The sequence below is a fragment of the Meriones unguiculatus genome, chromosome 12, assembly GCF_030254825.1.
Source record: "Meriones unguiculatus strain TT.TT164.6M chromosome 12, Bangor_MerUng_6.1, whole genome shotgun sequence".
Lineage (NCBI taxonomy): Eukaryota > Metazoa > Chordata > Mammalia > Rodentia > Muridae > Meriones > Meriones unguiculatus.
The window spans coordinates 33544005-33556334 of record NC_083360.1 but is presented as its reverse complement, the minus strand read 5'-3'; the positions used below and the strand labels follow the sequence as shown (position 1 = coordinate 33556334).

The 12330-nt window shown below is 54.1% G+C and overlaps 1 protein-coding gene across 2 annotated transcripts in view; it reads left to right on the top strand.

Moving 5' to 3' along the window:
* The window catches only part of Kremen1 (kringle containing transmembrane protein 1), a 69087-nt gene extending 60066 nt beyond the window's left edge, over positions 1-9021 (top strand). The window contains exons 7-9 of one of the 2 annotated variants that reach the window (XM_060365607.1): positions 858-1016; positions 2157-2241; positions 5478-9021. In XM_060365607.1, coding sequence (XP_060221590.1) covers positions 858-1016; positions 2157-2241; positions 5478-5646 — 413 coding nt within the window. In that variant the 3' untranslated portion in view covers positions 5647-9021. Of the gene's footprint in view, positions 1-857; positions 1068-2156; positions 2242-5477 lie in introns of both variants that reach the window. The other variant, XM_021632663.2, reaches the window with a different exon arrangement.
* Positions 9022-12330: the final 3309 nt, after the last annotated feature.

The window sequence follows — 12330 nt, the reverse complement described above, 5'->3', positions numbered from 1 at the left end:
GGAGGGCTCCCAAGTGCTCATTTCATCCATCCTACTTCCTCTAAACATCCCAGGCAGTCCCACAGACTTATTTACCATCTTTCTTCAGAAACACACTCTGCCCCTCTAACGTGAACACAGGTATGCTGGACATGAGCCTTTGCTAGCCTCTGAGAAGCACAACTTGCACTGCACAACTTTAAAAGGTTTGGGTAGTAGGCTAGGAAGAGGGACAGACTAGAGTGTGGGGCCGGGTCCGTCCTAACAGGGAGGTACTGTGAAGCACAAAGCAGGGAGACGGGAGAACCGGCCATCTAAGGAGACTGCAGAGCCAGGCTGGGGCCTGATAGCTCCTGCTTCGCCACCAGTGAGAGCATCGAGGACACTGCCTGTCGACCTGAATCAGATCAGGACCCACCCGCCAGGAGCTGTGCCACACACCTGTAACACCAGCTCTTGGGTAGTAGAGGCTGGAAGATTAAGAATTCCGCGTCACCCTCAACCACACAGCAGGAGCCAGCCTGGGCTGTATGAGACCCTGTCTCAGAAATAGGGAAATTCGGTGGTTAGGGGCTTGCTGCGCAAGGGTGAGGAGCAGAGTTCAGAGCGGAGGTAGAGTTGGCACAAGGCTCGCCCTAGGGAGCTCTGCATTTGCCTGAGACTCAGTGAGTAACATGGAGGGGTGTTCAAGGATGATTCCCAGCATCGACTTGTGTCTCCACATGTATACACACCCCATGTGCGTGTGCATCCATACAGGTGCAAAGCACTTTCTCACACACAGAGGACAAAAAAATAGGAAAGGCTTCACCCAGTCAAAGGAGCACCCTCCTTCCTGCTGTCTCAGCGTTGTCTGTCTAATCCTTTTGATCTTCTAGCCACCAAGGAAGAACCGCCGCAGGAGAGGCCCGCCATCAACCAGACGCTGGCAGAGGTGATCACCGAACAAGCCAACCTCAGTATCAGCGCTGCCCACTCTTCCAAAGTCCTCTACGTCATCACGTCCAGCCCCAGCCACCCACCGCAGACCGTCCCAGGTAGCCACTCCTGGGTGCCGTCGGTTGGGGCCAGCGGCCACAGAGTGGAAGGTAGTTCTCCCAACACCCAACAGAAACAGAGGCACTCGTGGGTGCCTCTCTTTCACACACAGGTTGGAACTTGGGCTCTGCAACCTCTGGTCTGCAGAACTTTTAAGAGACATGCTCGTGCGTGTGTATGTGTGTGTGTGTGTGTGTGTGTGTGTGTGTGTGTGTACTGAGGGCATCTTTCTAGAGCCCCAAGGTAAGCTCCTCAAATATGTTGACTCAAAAGGTATATACAGAGCTGGAGATTGGCTCCATGATAAAACAATGAATCCAAAAGATACAGAATTCCTTCCACGGGGCCATGCACTGTTCTAGACAGTGGACCATGCACTGAGCCAGATAAATCCGTGCCCTTCTTTTGTCTGGAAACAAGTCCAGTCTCCGAGCTGTGGGCAGCACAGGGCCAGACATTCCTCCTCTCCCGCAGAGTGAAATGCACACAGAATGGAGGACAATGCTTCGCGTGTTTCTATGGTCACAAGTGGGAGGAGGGAACCAGAATCACTGTCAAAGAGCTCTGAACAGAAGCCATGCAGGAGAGACACCGTGGCCATGATCTTCTGTGGTTAAGCTAACATGGTTGGCTACAGATGTACTTCCTTGCTTCTCTACCGGAGACTTGGTCCCTGAATGAGCTGGTGCCTTGACGCCAACTGCCACCTGTAATTTGGTCTTGAAGTTTTCACATTGTTCCCTTACCTCTGTAGATCTCACTATAGGTCAGGGAGGGAGGCCTTTCAAGCCCTCTTCGTTTGGCTGTGGATTCGGTAGGATGTCATAGGTCTCAGCTCTCATTTCTCAGATGAGAAAACTGGGTCCCAAAGACCTGTAAGCAACTCACTGCTGAGCCCGAGTGGCAGACAGGTCCACCTCCCTTTTGACTCCAAGTCTAGTTTGCGTTCTGCCAGAGGGAGTTTCAGAACACGGCACAGTCGTAAGAACGCTCCACGATTAGCCCAGCTCCTGATCGCTTGTGCTGCCGGGAGCCAGGTTTGCAGGGAGTCCTCAGAGCCAGTTCCGCACCCCGAGCTTACAGTCTCCCGTGGAGAATGAACACAAGCAAGTCTGGTGAGCTGTGTCTTGCACTTGCAGGATGGACCGTTTACGGCCTGGCAACCCTCCTCATCCTCACAGTCACAGCGGTTGTCGCAAAGATCCTTCTGCACATCACGCTCAAGTGAGTACCAGAGAAGTGTGGGCGGGGAGCTCAGCGTGTCCTTCCTATGTTCATCTGTCTGTATAACCTCAGAACATGGTCTCAGAGGCTGCGTCCCAGGCAGCTGCGACAGGGCAGAGAGCATTTCTCCTCCTCAAAAAAAAACAGGCGACAGGACAGATCACAGTGAGGTTGGAGGAGTCTGTGTCCAGTAGATTCGGCTTCAGGAATGCTAAAACCACCCCAGCATAGGAAACAGCAGTTGTCTGTTCGGGGGCTTGTCTGCTCCCTTACAGGGGTACGTGTTTAAGGGCCAAGCTTCCTAGGATAATACTATGCATTTTTTTTCTTTCTTTTTTTCTTCTTTGTTGTTGTTGTTTTTGTTTTGTTTTTTGAGACAGGGTTTCCCTGTGTAGCTCTGGCTGTCCTGGAGCTAGCTCTGTAGAACCAGGCTGGCCTTGAACTCACAGACATCCACCTGCCTTGCCTCCCGAGTGCTGGGATTAAAGTTGTGTGCCACCACCCCACGGCCCTTGCATTTTTCTGAACACCTCTAGAAACCAAGGAATTCTTACAAAGATAAGACTTTGTAAGATAAGACTTAACACTTCAAGTAGTACTTCATAACTTTTATTAATTTATTCTTCAACAGTTCCATACATGTACATATGTTCTGGTCACAGTCACCCCCATTCTTCTCCTCCCCCACCCCCTCCCATCACCCCCCCACCAAGCCCCATCCCACTCCCATGTCTTTCTGTTTTGTTTTCACATTGTGGCCCACTGCACTTAGCCAGGCTGCCCACATGGGCTCAGGTGTGGAGCTGTTCACCGGAGCATGAGCAACTCTGAAGCGGCTCCACCCCCTAAGACAGTCACTTCCTCTCTTCCTCAGCCCTTACTGTCTTAGCTCCCGTGGGTGAGGCTGGGGCCCGTGCCCAGCCCGTGACTGAATGTTTAGAATAATTCAGTCTTATGCAGACCCTATGTGGGCAGCCACAGCTGTGGTGAATTCCTGAGTGCCAAAGCCAAGTCGTGCCCACGGGGCACATTTCATGTCGCCTGGTTGTTGTGCCCTTTCCTCCTCCTTCCCACGGTGCTCCCTGAGCTTTGGAGGACGTGACCGTGGTGTCCATCTGAGGGCTGAGCTCTCAGTGCTCACTGCTGTCAGCCTTTGAGCAGCCATGGGGCTCTGCATTAATCGCTGTTGGCTGGGGAACAGTTTCTTTAATCCAGACCGAGCACGCACTGTGCTGCTGTTCGCTCGCCCCTGCTGGATGCCTAGGATCCCTCGGGCTTGCGCATGCCCAGGCCCTGTTTTCCCCCCTGTGCCTCTGTGATCAGTGGGCTCCTTGTTGGTGTCTGGGGCTCTGTTAGCCTTATATGCCCAAGCTCTGTCTTAGCCACAGTTGGCCAGCAGGAACACCCACCACCCTAAAAATTATTTTTGAACACATATTTAAGCCAGGCACAGTGGCATGCTACTTAGAAAGCTGCAGCAGGAAGGTAATGACTGAAATCAGTGTAGGCAACCTACCAAGACCCTATTTCTACTCAGTACAATAGCTCAGTATTCAGGAGGCAGAAACTGGAATATTGCTGCAAGTTTGAGGCCAGCCTTTTCTACATAATAAATATCAGGCCAGTCTGGACTACAAAGTGACAAGACAAAACAAAACAAAAAAAAACAACATCTTGAAAACTTACAAAAGCTTTATCCTTTAGTTCTAACAAAATTGAAGAAATAAAGAAATAGTTCCCTATGTGCGATGTCTTCCAGGAAGGCCCAGGCGTTTGACAGTGCTGTTCCTGGGCTTGTAAAGTTCCCACTCTCTCTAGACCCTTGGTTATCTTTTCTCCAGTTCCCACAGAGAGGCCTTCCTGAGCCCCGACTTCTGCTCAGAGCCTCCTTTCCTGACCTCATCTGCCCTTCGCTGCTCATGTTTACACATGGAAGCCAGCTGTGGCCACACTAGTGACCTTACCCGTGTCCGCTCTGAACTTTTTCCGTAGAAATAATGTCCTTACTGTTGACTGAGCCCGCCTTTCAGAAAGACAGACACACACACACACACACATGCATACACACACATACACACGCATACACACACACACACACACATACACACACGCATACACACACATACGCACGCATACACACACACACGCACGCATACACACACACATGCACGCACGCACGCACAGGCGGAGAGAAAGAGTGAGATGTTGGGGAGAGTGTCTTACCTTGATACTGCACGGGTTTCTGAACACCGTGGGGACACCAAGTCTGAGTCTTCTCAAGCCCCTTCTGTGAAATGATGTAGGAGCGCCCGTGACACACGCCTTCCCATACAGTGTGTCTTCCCGAGCGCGCCTCTGGGCTGCTCTTGCCAGAGGGTGTTTCCCCTGCCGCATCTCCTGGTCCTGGAGGCACCTCACAGGGTCGCTGCAATGCAGCTGCTGTGAGTGATGGGAAGGGGAAGTGTGTGGCTGTCAGCACGGACAAAGCTTCTTTCCAAGACTTTTCACCTGCGGTTGGCTGGCGTCACTGAGGTTGAACCTGCTTCTTCAGAGGACCACCAGGGCACTTTAAATGTTACAGCTCATATTGGAGGACATCTCTGAGAGCACAGTCCTGTCGTGTGTCCCTGCGGCAGCTGTAGGGTCCAGTGTCTCATGGCTTCCCCGTCCCTGTCAATCGGTGAAGAGAAGACTAGGCTAGGCTCAGGGCCGTGAGTCAGGGCTCCAAAGGGGAACTTTCCCCTTACTCTGTGTTAGATAACTTCTGGGTAAATGGCATCTGTAGATAGTATTCTTTTATTGGGAAGGGAGGAGAAAGAAGAGGAAAAGAAGGAAGAGAATGTCTGAAATTCATAATCTCTCCAAAAAGCCTTTTCCAGCTTTAAATTATTTTGACAGAAAGTTCCCCGTTACTGTGAAGAGGACTGTGCTCTGAACCTGCCTTCCTGCCCACAGGCCACATTTCATCCTTTTTTACTACAGAGTCCTGGTTGTCCTGGAACTCACTATGTAGACCAGGCTAGCCTTAAACTCAGAGGTCCGCCTGCCTTCCTTTCCGAGTGCTAGGATTACAAGTGCTAGGATTACACCGCCAACCTTCATCCTTACTCCTTAAGGTCGCCAATAGCCTCCCCAAGGCCTTGCTTTACAGACAGTGCCCCAGGTACGGGGCCCTCGTGTGGCGGCAATTTGAGTGCTTTTTTCAGCTCTAGTGTAAGACTGTTTTTGTTTGACAGGTCTCATCGAGTTCCTGCTTCAGGAGACCTTAGGGACTGTCGTCAGCCAGGGGCTTCTGGAGAAATCTGGACCATTTTCTATGAGCCTTCCACTACAATCTCCATCTTTAAGAAGAAGCTCAAGGGTCAGAGTCAACAGGACGACCGTAACCCCCTTGTGAGTGACTGAGGCCCGCTGTACCTGGAGGGGAGGCTCAAGCTTGCTGGGGTCCTTCCCTGGGAGCTTTCCTCTGAGGACTTCCTGCCTCTCCATTCACCGGTCTCTCTTGGGGGCACCTTTCTACAGACTTGGAGGGGGTACCCTGTTGTGAGGGGCAGTGTAGCCTGGAGTCTTCCATCACCTGCACTAGCCTGGCTGTCCTAGCCTGGCTGTCCTTTAACTGTCTCTACTGGGGATGTTAAGACGGGGGCTGAGCTGACAGGACACAGCTGGCCTTGCTCCACAAGTCTGCTGGGTGGTGGGTGTTTAGTGGATGATGAGCTTTGCTTCTTCTCTCTTTGTCCACATATAGATCAGTGGTCTTTACAGTTTGGAAAGTTTGGTTTTTACAGAGCTAGACTGGAAGAATTCTCAGGTTCTCTTGAAGGCTGGCCTGGCTCCTTGCCAAGTATGATCTCTTGGACATTAGCACCTCTAGTGCACAGAGGCCCAGTCTGGCCCTGGAGCTTCCTCTGGTGCCAACTATGCTGTGTGTTCTAGGCTGAGGGGACTGAGGACAGAGCCACAGCAGATGTCTTCTGTCCAGAGCATTCTTTTTGATACTTACTGACCTACAGGGCAAGCGGAGGCTTGCTCCGTCTGTTTGTCCGTGGAACAGACAGTAAACTTCTTGTATACTAGGCTTACCTGACTGCCTCAAGCAGTTCACAGGCCTATGGAATCTGAACTTAGCCTGTCCTTCTATCCTGTCAGCCAACCCCTGCTTCAGAACCAGGAGTTCAAAGACTGCAGCATAGAGCTGGGGCTGGAGTACAGGGGTGGAGAGCTTGCCTTGCACACACGAAGACCTAGGTCCTATCCCACACTGCCACAAAGTGGGGAAGAAAAAAAGACTGCAGCATAGCCTGTGGGCAGCATCCTGTGGTTCCTGCAGGAGGGGTCTATCATTTTAGAAGACCAGGACTCCGAGAGCTGTGTCTTCGTCCCCTATCATGGGGACACAGTAGTCAGGGCGTAGGGCTCCTGTCTTGCCCCCTTGACTGTGTTCCTTAGACAGAGAGGCAGACTACGGAAGTTGGCAGGAAAAGGCAGGGCTTGGGAACTGGAGGTCCTCCCAGGACAGGCTGGAGATTGAGAGTCCCAGCTGCAGCAGCCGCCCGCTGTGAGAGGAAGGCCAATTAAGAAGCCCCACCACCGGGCAGTGGCCTTTGTTAGCAGAAGCGGAGGCCAGCCTGTGCCCTGGCAGACCTCAGTTGGCCCATGGCTGTCCTGCCAGCCCTCTCTGCTCTCCTGGGTGCCCTCCTGGAGCACGATGCGTGACCTCCCCTGAGTTCCAAGCCACTGCGTGGAGGCCTTTCATAGGGTTTAGGTGGCCCGTTCGCAGCTGGCTGCTCCAGGACAGAGCACTGTATGGGAACATCTGGGAATCGTCCTGAGGGAGAGGCAACAGGAGTACAGATGAGGCAGTGACCAGAGCTGAAGGGTAGAGAGGCAGCCGAGGAGGAGGTATATTGTGTCTCTATGGTGGGCCGGGGGCTGGCCCAGCTCCCATGGGAGGCCTGTGGGGACACAGAGCCACTGGGGGCAGTCTTCTCACTCTGATCTGGGAAAGGATGCCGGCTCCTGGAGATGAAGACAGGCCCACCACACTTGAGGACCACTGGCGATGGAGTTCCACCCCGGGAAGTCCACAGCATCGTAGGATCTCCCTGGGAAACAAGTGTTGAGTCACAGATCACCATGTGAATAGGACAGAGAGGATGTGGGCCCCAGGCTTCCTCCTGCCACCACTCACCTGCCTCCTCACATCTTAGGCACAGGAAGCTAGGCCCCAGTGTGGGGCAGCTGCAGCTCCGCAGCCCTTTATCGGCATCCCAGCAAGGTCAGGGCACATGCCCACATTCCTCCTGCTGCTGCTCCCCTGGCATAGTCCAGCATTCCAGGACCCACTTCCTCTGTGGGGGGCAGCCCAGGAAACACCATCCCACCTTAAAGCAGCATGGGGCAGTGGAAGGGCAGAAATGACAGCCACAGTCTGTTAGAACCTGTCAGCAGCAGAGGGCCCTTCCCCAGGTAAACACTAAGGGGCAGACGGCCCAGAGTGCTGAGTGTCCTTCCAGGGTAGGGGAGGCCTCTTGAGGAGAGGTGCATGAGGTAAGCCTGGGGGAGAAGAGCAGCAGACTGCCTGGACTCTGAGAGGCAGTAGGTAGAGGCGTGGGTACCCGCGCTCTTCCCTAGTCACCTCGCTGCCTAAACAGTAAAGACAAAGTAGAAAAGAGGCCTGTGTCTCCCCCACCCCCGCCCCTGTCAGCAAGGATGGGCCTGAGGCCGCCTGCAGCGAGCCCAGTGACCAGACCTCTGGACTTCTCAAATGTAGGCTCTGGCTTCAGACTCCTCAGCCAGAAGCTCCCGAAGATCAAAGCGCTGGCAGGTCCAGCTGTCCTGGCCTCTGGGCCAGCCCATGGGATGTGCCTGGGCCAGGTGCCACCCCATGCCCCACTGTCAGCCCAGGCGGGACCCCAGCTGACACCCCTCGTCAGCTGCTGGTCTGACAGCAGCGCAGCTTGCCATCTCCACGGACAGTGCACGCTTAACCTTCAACAGCACTTAGAAGCCGAGGGCCCTCAGACTGCCAGCCTGTCTGCAGGGGTGCACGGCTCTCCAGGCCCGCCGCTCGCCCCACAGGCCTCCTGGTTCAGGCTCCGCTGAGTTCACACTCTCTTGTCTGGTGTTCTATGTGAGCTTTAGGTGCTGCCCGGGGACTGTCGGCTGCCCTGGGATCGTTCCCTTTGTGTCTTTGTTTACTGCCCCCACTGTTCTACCTCCAGGCCACTCTCAGCCTAGCTGCTCTGTCTGAGGGTGGGGGGCTTGTCAGACCTGCCAGCAGCACCCCTCACCCTGGTCCGCCAAGAGGACCCGGGAGTCCGTCCCTCAGGTTCCTGTCTTGCCAGGTGGGAGCTGAGCGCACTGGCGGGGCTGAGTAGGGCGGCGGAGACAGTGGGAGGGGACACTCTCACGGCGGAGGGGAGTGTCTGGGGGTGGGGGGTGCGTGTGTGGAAGGATCCTGTCTTGCCTGTACAGGGAGCTCCACCCTCGTGCCACCATGACCTTCCATTCCAAACTCCCCCTCCAGCAGGGATTTGACTTTGGACAAGGCTTTACTTGTAAATATGCTCTTAATATGCAACTTTGAGAATAAAATAGAAACATCGTGTATTTTAAAATATAAAATGAAGTTGACACACTGTATACAATTTAATATATATTTTTAGGATTTTGTTATTTAAGAAAATGGAATGCGATGGTACTTAACTTTTACAAAAGAGAGAAAAATGTTATTTTTACTGTTTGAAGAAAATAAATATTCTCATTGTTGTACAAACAGTGGTGGGCCCTGGGCTGTCATTTTCACAGGGGCACCCCGAGCGGGCCCCACAGGAGCGTACGCAGCGCTGGGGCTGAGCCTGCGGCGGGAAGCTGGGGCTGGCCTCCAGACGCCGGGGCTTCTCTCCAGGCCTTGTCCCCATCCTCTCCGCTGTGGGTTTTGATTTGCTGAGATAAGCTCTTCCTCTGCTCTGCGCCCAGGTTCACCTCAGGCTTTCAGGGTGAGGGACCCCTACCCTGGTCCCTATTGTGCCAACAAGGAAAAGACATCTCAGTGAGGCAGCGTGGGTCGGCAGTCGGAGCACAGACTGGAGTTGGCTGGCCAGGGTTCTCATTCCTCCGTCCTTCAGCCTAAGGCTAGGAAGAGTAAAGCAGGGGACTTTGAAGATTCCAGCGAAGACGAACATCAGAAAAATCAGAGTAGAGGAGACCAAGGACGTATATAAGACCAGGCAAGGGGTGTCGGGGCCTGGGGACGCCCCAGACCAGCACTGTGGAAGGAAAGGCTGGCCATGCCCAGAGGCTGCTCCTAAAGTCGGCCTACCATGGTGCTTCTGAGCCTGCCTTTGGACAGTCCAAGGGGGAGTGTCGTACACTGGGGTGTATGTGTCACTTTGCTGCATATCGTTGGTCAGATGGCAGCTGTTGCTTTTATTCTAGAATACACCTGGGGATTAAGAATAAAGGGGTCTAGGTGACCTTGGTATCTAGGGAGAAGAGCCACTCTCTCATAAGGAACATCTATGTCACAGGTGTCATAAAACCCCCATGACTTCCACGGGGGTCAAGGCCAGTCAGTGTGGGTCATCAAAGCAGAGCGGTCAGGGGCATTTGACACGTGGGTCTGGCTAGAGAGCCCCTTCCACACTGACATGCTGATATTCTTGGGGTGAATACAGGAGGTGGCCCCCAAAAGATGCCGGGACAGTGTCGAGACCCTGAGGCAGGTGAAAGGATGAAAATAAAGGGGCTGAGATAGAGCCGAGGCTTCCCAGAAGCCAAGGAACCCACGGCTGAGCCCCTAGCCAGCCGCCATGACTGCTGAGGTGTGGTCTGCCCAACGGCTCGCCGCTTCTTTGAGCCCCAATTCCAGATCCTCGGGCTTTGATTTGGCTGGACTGAGTCTCCTCTGTCCAGCCAAAGACTGGCCGCATGCCAGCTTCCCCTGAGAAGTACCCATCACGGCCGACCACCCCTTCATCCACTCGGGAACTTTTACTCCAGGCAGTTCTGGAAGGGATTATCCACACAGCCAGCGGTGTGAGCTGTGTCCCCACCGTCTAATGGCGCCTGCAAAGACTCCCAGCTGCTGATGTGCCACAGGGCGGAGGAGGGTGGCGCTGTCCAGAGGCTTCCCCGGAGTCCGGCCCCCTCCTCCATTCTGTCCCAGCGGGGACACTGCTGGGACCATGGTGGTGACCACACCACGGAAGGTCAGATCCGAGGAGTGTTTATCTCTTCTGAGATTTTTCTGTGTCTTCCGAGAACCGTTGCCCTCAGAAACTGATGGCGAGGATTTGTAAAGGCAGGAAATGGTTGTCGAGGACAAATGGGATGGCTTTGCTGGTAGATTTCAGAGAAACCGGACAGCAGCAGAAAAATAAACAAATGAGGCCAGAATGTGCGCCTGCCCGGCCCCAAGGACCCACTTTGGATTCTGAGACAACAGGAAGAGGATCTCCCCCCCCTCCCCCCCAGCCTATTTGAATGGAGTCCGAGGCCACCTGACCTTGACCCGGCATGTTACACACCCCAAAGCCTCTGATCCATCACCAGGGTGGCTCCAGTCGCATCCTTTGTCCTGCAGCCAACGGCTCTTCCCGTGCCGGGGAAAGGCCGGACAAAGGTGACCTTGTCTCCGGGCCTGGGAGTCACATGGCCATGTCCCCTCCCGAGTAGGCCATGTGTGTTGAAACTGTAGGCAGATCCTGGGGCCCAGAGAACTGAGAAGCCTTTGTTCGTCCATGGCAAGGTTGGGTCCCCACAGGGCTGTGTTTTTGCTCAGCTGAAGGGGACACTTTGCAGATAGAATATGTCTGCTATAGAACACATCAGTTTCAAGGGCAACGGAACTTGCCTGCAGCAAGAAGCCTTAATTTCTGGTCTCCAGCTGCTCTCAGAGCCACCAGGCCCCCACTGGGTGGGCCCACGCCTGCTTCGGGGGGCGGTGCGATGGACTGGACACGGAAGCCCATCTCCGGGACAGACAGCTGCAAGGACGGACGCCTGGGAAATGAACCTGTCAGTTCTGTGGGGGCTGGGCTGGGGAGTTAGGAGAAAAGGAGGTTGGAGGCTGGCCCCCTGGAGAACACAGAGAGGCTTAATTACGCAGGCCTCCGCATGAGCCACGCCACAGAATCCTCTTCACTCATGGCCAGGAGTGGCGCTCCTCGCACTGGAAATTCTGGCCACTAAACGCAGCGTGGTCAGGGCCCACTCCTCGGGTGCTGATCACGTGATTATAGCCTGTTACGTGGTGGAGGCTGTAAGGGGTGCTCAGACCTCCGATTTAGCCAAATAACGGGGGCAGCTTTTAAGGGCTCAAGTGAGCAGAGGTAGGCTACCGGACATGCCAGCCTAATCACAACGGTACCTGCTATTTCTACAGCGGGTCCGATATTGTGCCACGCCCTCCACAGACATCACCTGATCCTCCTCTGTTTGTTCATTTGTTTAGCATCTTATCACTGGTCAGGATGAGCTACAGTCTTGGGTCTTTCAAAGGTCCCAGGGTTCTTAGGCAGAACCAGACAAAACAAACAGAACCAAAAAATGCCCATCAAGTCAAAGTCCCCCATCCACTGGAACAGCCACTCTCTGCTGACAGGTAACCTTTGAGGGCTGAGGTGTGGTGCCAAAGACCATCATCCTACAGTTCCAGCCATGGAACTGTGGAAGCAGCTATCACCTCAATCCTCATAGAAACTTTATTATTATTTTTTTTTTGGTCAAGCAAGCCTTTGTTTCCGTGCTTCTCGCGTAAAGCTGAGTTGGCCACTTTGGGGACTAAACCACACAGCAGCAGCAGGAGCAACCGCACAGGCCGATGTTTCGGCCAAGAAGGCTTGGACCTTTCCAGCAGGTGGGAGACGCCCTTGGTGTACCCACTGATAAAAAAGAAATGGTTCTGAGGCAGCGGTCGGGCAGTCAGTCTGCAAACACAAGCACCGCTGTGCACAGCCTCCGGGAAGTGAGTCTGCGACATCCAGGGTTGTGGGGCGGCAGATGCCCTGAGTCACCTGCTGGGTGGTCAGCCCAGAGCACCGGGAGCTCAGCAATGCCGTTCAACGGCTCCCACATCGTTCGCCT